Source organism: Cyprinodon variegatus, unplaced genomic scaffold (genome assembly GCF_000732505.1).
Source record: "Cyprinodon variegatus isolate N-32 unplaced genomic scaffold, C_variegatus-1.0 Scaffold480, whole genome shotgun sequence".
NCBI lineage: Eukaryota > Metazoa > Chordata > Actinopteri > Cyprinodontiformes > Cyprinodontidae > Cyprinodon > Cyprinodon variegatus.
In genome coordinates this window covers 145,964-160,091 of record NW_015150933.1, presented here as the reverse complement: position 1 = coordinate 160,091, position 14,128 = coordinate 145,964, and the positions used below count along the sequence as shown (strand labels likewise).

The window sequence follows — 14,128 nt, the reverse complement described above, 5'->3', positions numbered from 1 at the left end:
AGTGGAAGAGGCTGAATCAAAATGTTGACTACACCGAGGGGAAATAGCACTATTCTACAAAATAAAAGCACAAGTTGAGCTATATTACCCAGGTCTCTGTTTTATTGTGAAAGCATGAACCAGAACCTGCCTCCTGATCGATCATTTCTGACTTGATGTGTGTGTGTTTGTTTTTTTTTCTCCCCAAAAAGAGGCGACAGAGTTCAGGAGGCACCAGAAACCAGATGCATCACCTGCAGCAGCTCTGCTCCAGCTCAGAACTGCTTAACGTTTCTGTTTCAGTCCCTGCGACTGACTGGCAGTAGATTAAAACCATCATTTCTGCTGCTTTAGATGAAGAATGGGCTGCGCGATTTCAGGTCTGGCAACAAAAACGGAGTTTTCCCAGAGAGATGGAGAGGATGCTGCAGCCGCTGTGCGCCCCAGCGAGGAGCGCATCCAGATGATCAAGGACTCCTGGAAAGTTATTCGAGACGATATCGCCAAAGTTGGTATTATTATGTTTGTCAGGTAAGAAGGGGGTTAACATTTCTCTGCTTTACAGGTCTGATTTTTTATTTTTTTATTTTGTTTTTTTGATTTAATGTTAAACAAACAATGGAAACAGTAGATTATGATCTATATTATGTGGATAAATTAAATTTAATGCAAAAAGTAAAGATGTTTTTTTAGACTAAAATCCAGTAATCTTGTCACAATAGAAAAAGTAAGTAAAGAAAATTAACTTTTTCTTTGGAAGCACTCTTCAACAGGACGGTTGTGATGTTTTCTTTTTTTTTCTGGAGCCTTCATTTCCCATTAAGATACTTTACATGAAAATACAATGTTTTTTTATTCTTTTCAAAAGAAGCTGTTATTAAAACAATGACAGAGATTAAACAGGTTGAAATGCTGCAGCTTTTGTTATAGAAAATAATTTAAACTGTATTTAATGGGAAACTTTGGACCATCTATATGATGTATTTCTATCTGTAATGTTTTAGAGAAACCGAGACTCTATTTGCCCTCAAAACCTGACCTTAACAATCTATCTATCAGCAGGTCTTTATTTGAAGATTTGGTCACTTCATGGTTGAGAGCACCAATTTCTAACCACAAGGGGAATGTTTTAAATCCCCCATTTTATAGATTACTCTAAGTGATTAAATTACTCAGTTAAAAATTGATCTGATCAAAGTTCCTTCTGGTCTTTATAAAGATATATAACCTACATATAACCTATTTAACACACTCTTCTTGTGCATTTCTATGACTATAATTCTTTTACTGATAAAACATATTTAACAATGAAAGATAAAAGGATTGCAAAATGATTTGTTTAAAGCTAGAAAATGAGGATAGAGAGGGGCAGTAATGCATGAAATTTGAGTATAAATAGATGAAAGAGTGAAAGGAAGCCCATTTATTTATAAGTGTTAAAGTAACAATGAATTACTCTCAATTTTTATTTTTAAGATCTCTATTTTGGAAAGATGAACCCAGTGCAGGTTTTATCGTGTTGATTTTAATCCTGAATTGGTTATGTCTGTTTTTTTTGTTTTTTTTTAAATCAGTATGATTCACCTTGATTAGCTTCAGGGCCATGTTCGCTGTGCAAAGCATAAGCAGTACCCAGTTCTCTCTATTGAGCAGCCATGCAAGCAGAAATTATAATAAAGGTATTAGGGGTGCAAATCTTTTTAGATATTCACAGGCTACCCCAGGTTGGGTGGCGCATCGTATCAGCTGGTTGTTTTACTGATACATCTCCCATCTCTGCTGACTTATTGGTTCCAAATGTCTATAAAAGCTCTTTGGAGGTGCTCTAATGATGGGGCTAGTGTCTGACCCTTTACAAGCCACAAGCTTTACATCCAGCTTCCTACTCTGAACCTCAGATTTTCATTGAGCGCTGGAGCAGAAGCCTCCTCGTTGTCCTCTGCTCTTATCTCTTCCATCCTAACATCATTACATGACAATACAGAGCTTCTGGTCTGCAGTAGTGTCGGGTGATTAGGCCAATTATCTACCAGGAAAGCTAATTTCTATCGGTTATGATGATAACCAACATCCAGGAAAACATTTTCCGCTTTCTGACCATTCACAGGAAAAATGAAGCAATTTAAGGATTATAAAGTAATAAACTGTAAAATCATGGTGTACAAAGAAAATCGGATTTATAGTTTTCAGATAGCATATGAAGCTCGGAGACAAATCAGGGTCACGACATCTCAGCAGTAAATAGAATCATCTTCTCTCTGAATTAAACTTTCAGTATTCATCTACCTGCCAAAGAATGTTTCTCCCTCACATATATTCAAATGAGCAAAGAGTGGATCAAACGGTTGTGAATAATACATAATTGGACTGAATGCAACCTCTGTGCAAAGCCAATTAATATCCCACTTGAGCTATTTGGGGGAGCAACATTGTGTGGTTATGTCAGGAGAGCGTGCACACTCTTGTCAATAGGAGGTACAAAGAATAGTGGAAAATAAGAAGAGCTCTACATGCTGCCCGCTGCTGGTCAATTTACTATTTCCTGGTGCACTCAACAAACCCAGCCTTCATGGATGGATGGCAAGAAAACAAATACATTATATAAATAAATTCAAGATGTTAGTTGTTTTGTTTGGAACAAGCCCTTTAGGAGACAAAAAATGCAGAAGAAGGTTTCCTGTCATGCAAAAAAAAAAAGGTGGTAGTGGCAGCATCATGGTTTGTGGATGCAAGTAAAATTCACAAATTATGAATATGTGTGCGCTTATAGCTTTTAAATAGTCATCCGTAAAGGAAAATAAAAGTTGTCACGATTGAATATGATAAATTACCGGAAACCTTTTTCTGATTCCAAAAATAATGTTTTTCCATAATGAAGTGCAACATTTCTCTTTTTATAGCAGTATTGCTGACTGTGAGAAATTGCTGATCATGATGATCGTTCTCATCTTAAAAAGTTTTAACATTTTATTCATTTAAATGGTCCTCAAATCTGAATTTGAAAAAATTCTTACAAAAGGAGAAAAAAATAAGGTTAAAAATGGCAGAAGAGAGCAATTAGGAAACCATTTCCTCTTGGAGAAAATGGGTTCACAAATAAGTGTTGTCACGGTGAGCGTAAAGTTGTAGCTGAGTGACAGGAAACAAGAACTCTAATAAGAGCACTTTGAGCTGAAACATTTGGAAGGATTGAGAAATTCCTGTCAAGATGGTAACCCTGCACCGAGTGCAGGTTGTTACTGCTTGGACCAAGGCCAAACAAAATGGAGATGCTGTGAGAAATGTCAAAGTAATGAGGGAGAAAACCCGAAGCTTTAATATGAGGAAAAGGATTGAAACACAAACAGGCAGTGATGGCAGTCGGTGGTCGAGGCTGAACTGTAATGCAAGAGCAGAAGGAAATGAGGTTTACACACTGAAGGGTTTAGATGTAAATCACTATAAACAGCTAAAGAGGAGAAAACAAGATTAGAGGGAGCCAGAATGCTGGTTTGGTGCAGGTCAGATGAAAAACGCTAAGAGAACAGCCTGGAGAAAACAAGCATTTTCCTTTCATTAAATGTACAAATGGTCATTGTTGGCATTTTGGAAAAAGTTTTAATCCAAATAAGCAGGTTCAAATGATGCATAGTTTTAAATGACAATACATGCTAAGGCAGTGCAATAAAAAAAACACCTTACTATTACTTATAAGATTTAATGAAGTAAGACATGCCAGCTAAATGACACTGGCTGCAGGCTGCTAGGTTAGAGCTTTTTATTAAAACTACAAGCTAATAACATTACAGAAGCTGTAATGGAACCTATATCCTATAAGCTGGAACCTGATTAATGAAGGATATTCATTTTTTCTAAATTAATTGTCGCACCAAATAGATTTGAAGCTATGATAATAGCAAATAAAGGAGAATATAATAACCATGTTTTTTTTCTTCTTTGTTCACTTTTTGATTGCTTTTATCATCAGTTCTTTGAAAGAAAAAAAAAACTAAAACATGTCTATTAGGTATATTTCCATGTTTTATAAGTAGCATAATGACAGTAAGCCAAAGTTGTCAGGATATTGGGGTGTTCATTAATTCATTTTTTTCTTAGAGTTGGGTTTATAATAAATCATCCAACTGATTCTTAATAGTGATAATTAGATGCACAAGTATGAATTTATTGTAATTTATTTCCTGTAATCCAGAAACAGTCAGAATTTATTATCTGTAATAAAATGCTAAAAAGCTGCATTTGACCCTGATGCTTTCCGTTGCTATCAACATAGTTTTAGTGGAAGTATTGCTGCATATTTAATCAACCATTTTCAGGCTCAAATGTGGCCTTCAAGCATGTTAAGATTTTAACAGGGCCCAGGCCACAGCTATTAATCTGGTTTGGTTTTAGCCTGATTTTTAATCTGTCCAAAACTAATTTGGATGTCACTCTGGGATAATTACCTATTGGTAAAAAATAAAGATCAACATTCAGGGAAAAAGTGTTGACTATGAAATAAACATTTCAAACCAAACGTCCATGTGTTTACAATGTCCCTAAGAGAAACGCTGTAGGATGCAAGTATATCCTTTTTTTTTTTCTTGGGAAAACTTTACCAAGCATGGTGGTGGCAGCATCATGTTGAGGGTTTTATTCACTTCCAAGCTCACTAATGTATAATACCACTTCTACTTGAGCCCATATCAACACTAAAAAGGTTAAAACTGGAACATAACTGGGGGTTCCACCAGTATCATGATCCCAAACACAGTGAAACCAGTTTTTGACTTGTTGAAGCAGTAAAACAGTAAAAAGTTTTAGTTATTTAAAAATACCTGTACAGCCCTAAAGCCGAGTCTCTGTGTAAAAACTAGCCAATATAAATAAACTCAGCTATTTTTGATAAGATGAGAGGTTGAATTACTATCCTGAATTGTGCCAATGCAGGTAGCCAATGACTATAAAATTGTGGGATTTTCTCCTACTTAATAATGGATATTTATCAAACAATTGAGTGTGCATCATTAAAAATCTGCTGATTACAGAAAATCTATAATGAGTTAAAAAAAGCACACCCAATTCGTGTTCTTAGGAACCACTGGATTGGTGTGATTGGTCACCGATATCAAAAAATCCATTAAAGTCTAAAATTAGAAAAGCATTCTAGTGATTAGGAGTCATAGTTCTGCCCTTTGGGGACTTCTTTTTGAGTTTCGTTTTAAGTTTTCAGTTATGTAATACTGTTTTGTTGGTCATTGGGTTTCTTTTCCATTTTGTGTGATATTTAAGCAGTGTTGAATTTTTTGAGTTTCTCTCTGTTGCTCGTGTGCCAGTCTCCTTTTCCCTAGCTCCCTTCTAGGTACTTCTATCCACACCTGCTCCCTATCCGCTGATTAGCCCTGTCTTTGTTCTGTCTCCCATATGTACACCTCATGTGCAGCATTGCTGGATTCTCTTTATTGCTTAGCTCCTCGTGTGTGTTTCTCCCTGGCGTCTCCAGGTTTTCTTTTTCTTTAATTTTTATTATTCCTGGATTTGTGCTTCTGTTGCCTCTACTCATTAAATATGCAAGAAACTCTCTGCATTTGGTTCCTCAAATAACTTCCACCAAATCTGACATTAGCAGTAAAAGTTCTTGTGGACTTTTTTTTTCCAACAATGTCTTACCAGAACTGTTAAACTTATTATTAGATAAATGTTACAATTCAAAGAAACGTCTTTTATTGAATACTTTTTGGCTGGAGTGTAAAAAAGAATGTAGAATCAGGATTTTGACTCTTAAGTCTGGTTGCCTACATTTTATTACTTTTTTTATTAAGTAGGGCGGATGATGATTAAAATGTCTTTATAACTATAGTTGCAGTGTTTTCTTTTTTTTTTTATCTGTTTGGAAAAAAGGTAATGAGTAAAAAAAAAGATTTTAGGTATGCAAGCATGAACACCCTCCTTAACTCTGTAATCTACTACTGAAAAAAACCTCACAAAGCTCAGTCAGAGAAATCTAAAGGTAGCTTTTAAAGCCATAGTTACTCAAAAACAACAGGGTTAAATTATGCATTAATGACAGAGAATATAGCAATGTGGCACATCAAGTTAAACTCCAGAAGGATACAAGCAAGCACAGATCGTTTTAAAATTTAAAAAACAAAATTAAAGTTATACCTAAATTAAATAAAAACAATAGCAACCTATAATCCACATTTCTGTTTCCACAGCCACATCCTGCATTAAACAGCACACAGTACATATCAAATTAAAGTAGGGACTCGAGCCATGTGCTTCACTTTCCTCTCCATCAATGCATTGCAGAGACACAAGCCAATAAACAGTAACAGATGAAACTGCTCTTCTCTTTGCTGTTTTACCAAATGTATTCAAATAGATGTTGTGGTTACAGAGATACACTCATTTTTAATTAGAGTATGTAATTTTGAGAAAAATGGGCTGAAGGTTCAAAGGGTTAAATCAGTCCTGGAGTAGATGCAGTGGCTTCATTCAGCCGAGGCTGGAACTGACAGCAGGAAACATTTGGCTGATACATTGCAGGTCTTCTGTATTCTGTTATTTGTTTCAGTTACTGATTTTTAAAATCAGGCTGTGATTAAAAAAGATCATAATAATCAGACAAAACACAATCTGATCTCTTTTCTGAGTGCAGGAGGAAGAAAAATGGCTGAACAGGGAAGATACTAATCATGAAGACTATAAATGTTTGTCTTTTTGAACGCAGGATTACACTGTGACTAATCCTAAAGGCTTTCAATCTTTGTGATGGGGAGAAAACCCGAGGGGGACGTTTGTTTCGGTTTGGCCATGAATGTGACAAGCTGCCTCACGAGTGGCTCTCAGAGGCTTACGGATGGCTGCTCTTGCTGCTTTTGTTGTCTTGGTAACAGGTTGTTTGAGACCCATCCCGAGTGCAAAGATGTCTTCTTTCTGTTCCGAGATGTGCAGGACCTGGAGAGGCTGAGGACAAACCGCGAGCTCAGAGCCCATGGCCTGCGGTGAGTGAAAGAAAACGCATCTCAACACATCCCCTTTACAAAAGTATTCACACCTGGTAACTTTGTCTAAATTTATGTCATTGCAACAACAAACAGTTAGCTGTTTCTTTATTATAAATCATTACATTTACAGAATAACTGCGATATAAAAGGAAAAGAAGTAGGGTTTTCAAACATTTTTGCAAATAAAAATCTAAAATTTGTGGGAGTTAGTACCTTGAAAAAGCCCCGTTCTCTCCAATCTTTTTTGGTTTGTGTCCTTCAGTCTTACACATCTGGAAGTTTACTCTTCTTTTGTGAATATATTAGCTTTGTTCAAATCAAATGAATGTCTTTGAAGAATCTATTTAAAGAAGTTCCATGCATTTTCAATTGGTTTTAGGTCTGGACTTTTACTCTGCCATTCCAATAAAGGGATATTATTTGATGTAAACCATGCAACGGTAGCTCTAGCTGCATGTTTAGGGCTGCCCTGATGGAAGGTGAACCTGAACCCGAGCCTTAAGTCTTCTTTTATATGAAGAAAGATCTAAACCTCTTTTTTGAGATAAATAACCAAATCAGATCTCTTTTCAGATTTTAGTCCAGACTTTAATTTAAAACCTTTCTGTATTAAATGCACATTGAAATTGTTGCTTTTTCTCTGCTTTAACAGAAAAAAAATTACATATTTTTAGTTATTCTTTTGTTAAGAAAAACTATTTGATATTCAGTTATGCTTGAAAGTTTACATACTCTTGCATTAGAGAAAATAAAACTAAACTGAAAAAATAACAATAAATAAACATTTACTAAATTACATTTAACTAAATAAAATATTGATTGTAAGTTGTTTTTTTTTAATAATAATAATTAAAAATAAAAACTCCCCGACAAATAAAAGTACAGCGCTCATTAACAATGAACCAACATACCTGTCAACAAGTGCAGAAGTCTGAACATTTCTCATTGCTCAACACAATTTTAGTTCAGTAGCTCCATCAGGCTTGTTTACTTGTTTAAAATTTAAATTTATTGTGAAGCAAGTGGGACACAATTATGAAGCAGAACAAAAGTTATTGGATATTTTAAACTGTTTTTACCAAATAAAATGCTGAAGAGTGGGGTGTGTAAGATTAATGGAGCCCTTTACTTTCAGTGCAGCAAACTCTTTCCAGAAGTTCAGTGAGGATCTTTGAATGATTCAATGTTGATCTAAAGGATAAATATAATCCACCTGTGTGTAATCAAGTCTCCATTTAAATGCTCCTGCTCTGTGATCGTCTCAGAGGTCTCTTTTAAGCACAGAGAGCATCGTGAAGAACAAGGAACACATTAGGCAGGTCCGAGATCCTGATGTGGATGCTGCCAAGACGCCCTGTATCCCTCTAGATGAACTGCAGAGATCTACAGCTGAGGTGGGAGACTCTGTACACAGGACAACAGTCAGTCGTATGCTGCAGAAACCTGACCTTTATGGAATAAAACATTTCTTAATGAAGTTTGCTACAAGCCACCTGGGAGACACAGCAAACATGTGGAGGAAGGTGCTCTGGTCAGATGAAACCAAAATCTAACTTTTTCCAAAAATGCAAAACACAACTCATCACCCTGAACACATCATTTCCACTGTCAAACATGGTGGCAGGACCATCATGGTTTGGGCCTGCTTTTCTTTAGCGGGGACAGAGAAGATGGAAATTGAAGGGAAGATGGATGGAGCCAAATACAGGACCACTCTGGAAAACCTGTTGGAGTCCAAAAAAGACCTGTGACTGGGACAAAGATGGACATAACGCTAAATCTACAATGGAATGGTTCATAAATGAAAATATCCAAGTGTTAGAAGGGCCAAGTCAAAGTCCGGACCGATTCCTTTCGAGAATCTGTGGAAAGAACTGAAACTCCTGTTCACAAACGCTCTCCATCCAACCTCCTACTGCTTCCACTTATTTCTTTTTTTGTCTTTTTCTATTTAAAAGACAATGACCTCTTACAGACCAGCCTCCATCACAATGGAAGTATGAGCAGGAATAACATAAACTACTCCAGGATTTATGTATATTGACCAAACATCCATAACAGAAGGGGGGGGGGGTCTAGTCAGATAGATTTTTCTTCACTTATTGCTTTTTGCATGAGCAGAATCTGTAATTTGCCCTAGACACATTTCAGACACCCGGAGGAAGGGTGGTCACTAGGGTACAAACTCCCTCTGTGGGAATTTATAGCAGCCAGACGGGACGAAATCTAAAGCTCATCCATTCGTGTCTAATTATTTTGGAACTCTTTTGAATTTAGGGATGTAAGAAGGCTTTTAAAAATCTATTGATAGAACCTCGCAAAATTTTCCATACCCCTCAGACTACAACAAAAGCTCAAGAGTATCTTATTTGAATTTAACATGAGAGACAAGCACCAAGTAGCACAAAGCTTCTAAACCACAAAAGTGTGAGAAAAAGAGGAAGCTTGTAACAGGCAAAAAGAACCAAGGTTACCCTGAAAGAGCAGCAAAGATTCACAGCCCATCTTAGAGAATCTGTTCTCAAATCAGACCTTTATCAAGACCAACAGCTCAGCTGTAGAGGTGGTCAGCAGCACCTGGGGGTGCACATCACAGACAACCTCACCTGGACTGTAAACACCACCTCACTGGTCAAAAGGGCCATACAGAGCGTTCTGACCAGCTGTCTCACTGTGTGGTGTGGAGGCTGCAACGCCTCAGACTGGAAGAAGGTGAGAAGAGTGGTAAGAACAGCAGAGAGAATCATCATGGTTCCTATTCCATCCACAAAAGACATTTCATCCCAGCACTGAGTGTCCTGAGCCTGTAACATCATCAATGACCCCTCACACCCCCACCATGGACTGTTCTCCCTGCTGCCCTCTGGGAAGAGGCTTTGCAGCATTCAATGCAGAACCAGCAGATTCTCCAACTACCTCTTCCCCACCGCCATCAGACAACTGAACTTTTGAGAAAACTCTATATCATGTCACAGACCCTGCATCACACTGATAACACCAAACCAAAACATTGCATAATTGCACCATATATATTTAATGCTCTGAACCTCCATATCATTGTGGGTTTTTTTTTGCACCATGTTTTTTCTCCCACACTGTTTACATTTTATCACTGCTGCACTTTAAGAACTGGAAATGTCCTGAGAGCTGTACAAAACGAAATTTCAATAAAATTTGTCGAAGTCTAATTCTATTGGCAGAGTAGAAACATGAAACACTGAGCATCTCCTTGAACAAAGCATCCTTACATACAATGGTAGCAGATCAGACCTATTGACTGAGTGGGGACTTCAAACAAATATACACCTTATGTTGCTGATTTTCTTTGGTGGAAAAGTTTCAAAAACCATGTATCCTTTACTAAAAGAAAGACTAAAAAAGGCGAACAAATTGTTCTTTTTAGAGGATGCAAAATTTGGAAGACAGTCAAAGGAGATTTGAAGGCAAACTTGTTGTTTTGTAAACCTTAAAGATGGATATGCAAAACAATCTCTGCAAAAATGATCTAGATATAAGTAAAACAAAATCTTAAATTAAGTGTATTTACCCTAAATTTAAGTAGGTAAATAATATGATTTGTCAATGGAATGTGTGTTTTTACTTTTAAAATAAGATAATATCCACTTAAAATAAGACAATGCATTCGTTTTTTCTTATTTTAAAGGTAAATTATTTGTTCTATTAGCAAAGTGTCTCACTTACTTCAAATCAAGACAAAATGCACTTATTTTAAGAAAAATTTACTTATATAGATATAAATTTTTTGCAGTGTACTCATGTATTATTCGTGCTTTCTTTTAGAAGTTGCAGAAGATAAAAACCATGCTGTGCATATTAAAGACACGAACAGCTAGATAAGTGGCAGAGCAAAACACCTCAAGTGGTTTCATAATCTGAATGTTTCTCATCGCTCCAACATAGAGAGGATGAGCTGTGGCAAAAGCAGCCAATTAAAATCTGAAGACCCGAAGGTGCAGAGGGTAGCGTGGCATTTCAGCAATCCAAGCACAGATTAGAGGTTTTTCACATCTCATTGGGAAGCTTTCTGCTGGTAAACCTGGAATTAAAAACTACCACATGCAACATCATCAGTCATCATACTCTGTGGATTTAAAACATAACAAAACAGGAAGCTGGTTTCTTCCTGCTTGGAGAAAACATGAGTTTGCTTGCAGGTGTTTTCAAAATCAATAACCCCCCCTCCCCCCTCCTTTCAATCACTCAGGGTGATGTCATTTATTGAGAAGATTGTGGCCAGACTGGATCAGCCAGAGAGACTGGAGGCTCTGGCTGTGGAGCTGGGAAAAAGCCATTATCACTACAACGCTCCGCCTAAATATTACAATGTAAGATCCTCCGATGATCAGTGCAGCCGAAGGGAGAGGCTGAAAGTTAATTTGATCATTTGAATTCCAGTTTCTAACCCGGTTGGTGTTTTTCAGTTCGTGGGTGCAGAGTTCATTGGTGCTGTGCAGCCTATCCTAAAGGAGAGATGGACCCCTGAGCTGGAGGAGGCTTGGAAGGTAATTGAAACACATTTAATCATTCAGTGACACAAACTATTCAAATTCCAGAATAAATCGCTGGTTAATCTAAATGATTGAATTTTATTTATCTAATTATATTGAGTCCCTGAACATTATTTGCCTTTTTTTCTTCGTCTCTGCAGAAATTTAGCTGTGTGCAATAAAACTGAACTGTTATCATTTGAAATCAGTAGAGCAATATGTCTTCCTTCTGCAGTTTTTGTGTCATTTAGAATAAATACTATGAATAAACTGGAAATGTCTACTTCCTTTTTTGGCTTTGTTAAATTTCCTAGTAATATCATCTAGAATTGTTTTCTACTGGCTGATGTTATTTTTAGATGCACCAAAATGATCAAAAAAATGTGAAATAGGTAAAAGCAACAGCTCTTTAGTGACGTTGCACTATGGTTTATTACTGGTCAGAATCAGATTTAGGGGCCAGTTTCCATATTTTCAACCTAAAACACTAAAAATAAATCATATACAGTTAACTAAAAATAAGCCTCAGTGTTGAGCAGACAAACTTTAGAGTCTCATAGTTTGGGGTAATAACAGATTTCCTATTAATTATTCCAATTTTACATATAATTGTCAGTATTGATGATCGGCTTTATCTAAAAATAACTCACAAGCTCTTTATTTTTCAGTCTGCTAGGCAGTTTGCTTCTGCACAAGATTTCTCATAACTTTTCAGGATAAAGTAATTATTTTTCAAGTAGATTTTCATTATTGGGACCTCAGGGGATCTTTTTTTAATACCGGAAGTGAAAATTGGCTTTCTTGCACATTCACCTTTTCAAAAGAGGTAACATGTGGGACAGAGCAGAGAAAAAGGACAGAGGAGTGAATGATGTCAGTGTGCAGACTGAGCAGGAGGAACAAAGGCTGATCTACAGATTAAAAAGGTTTACATCACATATTATGTATTTCAGATATATTTTGGGCTACAGTAAAATTATTTGAAACTGTAATTTTCTACATAGCCCCTCCAGAAACTGAAATCAGAAGCTGCTGCTAATGGGATCAGCCAATTATCATGGGTGCATCCATCACCTTCAGCTGCCGTTGATTATTAAGCTACTCAATGCACCGAGCAACATGTCAAATTGGACTGCTGCTCTGAAAAGATCTGCATCTGACTGAATCGCTGCAGCAGAAATAATAGGCTGACTTCACCTTGTTCTGCTGTAAGATCTGAATCATCTCAACACGTTCAAAAATATCTCCCAGCAGGTGAATCCATTTCAGGATTACCTTTGATCCTATGCAGAGATTGCTAGAAAAATATCAGGTTAGAAAATTTGGACTAATACATTTTGCATTTATGGATAGTTCTTTCTATCCTTTGTTGTCAGCTAAGTGTGAATATATTAAACCGTGTGTGTGTTTAGACATGTGGAGAAAACTAATACATCCCTTAGCAAGTCAATATAGGTCAATAATTCATCTAAAGAATAAAAATCATTTAATCAGCTTCTTCAAATTTCTATTATGGAAAAAACAAACCCATATATCAGAATTATGACAGCTATCTGATTATTAAATAGTTAAAGCATAATTACAAGATATTTCATTATCTGAAAGTATTGCATATTTATCATAGTGAAGTCATAAATATGAGATTAGTTTTCCACCAGTGTGGCAGAAAGTCTTCAATATGGTACTAATTTAATTCTATTTAGTGAATATGATATATGCATGAATGATAGAGCAGTGAAAACGGATTTTAAACGCAGACATGTATGGTGTTATGGCCTACAGTATCATGGGAGGAGTTGTGAACCGTCCATCAAACATTCATGGAGAAAAAGAGCTTACAGAGAGCTGTAACTAAGCACAATATTTGGGAAGTTTAGTAGGACAAAGCAGGAGCACAAGTAAAGATTTGGGAAACAGAGAAAATATCACACCAAGAGCTTGGAAGACCTGGCTGGACTGCAGCTCATTAAACCAAAGATCTATTCAAAGACAAAAGCTAATTTTATATTTTAATTAGAAATCAACAGAGTTCAGAAAAGGACTTGCTGCCATGCCCTGCTGGCATGCTTTAGCACAGCTTGAGCTACTGGTACCTGGTTCACTTCAGATTAGAACTCCATAGTTTCACCAAAAGGAAGATAAAAATAAAAAAAAAAACACTTAAAGGACTACCGGTAAGTAAATCTTTAGAGTGCACACATACCATAGAGTACATGGGCATACCGACCAAGAGGCTGAAATTAGTTTGACAAACATCCTTTAAGTTTCTTAAACCATATTGGATTTAATTTTATTAGAATATTTTAAAAACTATCAAAATCTGCAATATGTATGATATTTCATGTATGTGAAGAGATTTAAATAACTCTCAAATGCCAGAATTCATCCATTAATGTTTTAATTTCCCACTCTGCTTCGAAGTTAATAAAATGCTAGAGATGATTCAGCTTAAAAATCTGTTTATCACCTCCAGAAACCCTGACCCACATTTCTGTGCCGTTTCATTGCGATTCAGATGATGTTCCAGTATGTAACCAGCCTGATGAAGCAGGGATATCAGGAAGAGAGCGCCCGACAGCGTGACCTGGCGGCGTCCCCAAAGGACAGACTGGACAAGAACACGGCTCTATGAGATCACAGAAACAGACTGTTTTA

At 36.6% G+C, this 14,128-nt stretch overlaps 1 protein-coding gene across 1 annotated transcript; it reads left to right on the top strand.

The window, feature by feature from the left end:
* The first annotated feature begins 207 nt into the window (after positions 1-207).
* On the top strand, positions 208-14,127 carry LOC107094369 (cytoglobin-2-like). Its single transcript, XM_015389926.1, has 5 exons — positions 208-510; positions 6,855-6,962; positions 11,191-11,311; positions 11,408-11,488; positions 13,989-14,127. The coding sequence occupies exons 1-5, from the start codon at positions 341-343 to the stop codon at positions 14,103-14,105; spliced, it is 597 nt and encodes a 198-aa protein (XP_015245412.1). The 5' UTR covers positions 208-340; the 3' UTR covers positions 14,106-14,127.
* The last annotated feature ends 1 nt before the right edge of the window (position 14,128 follows it).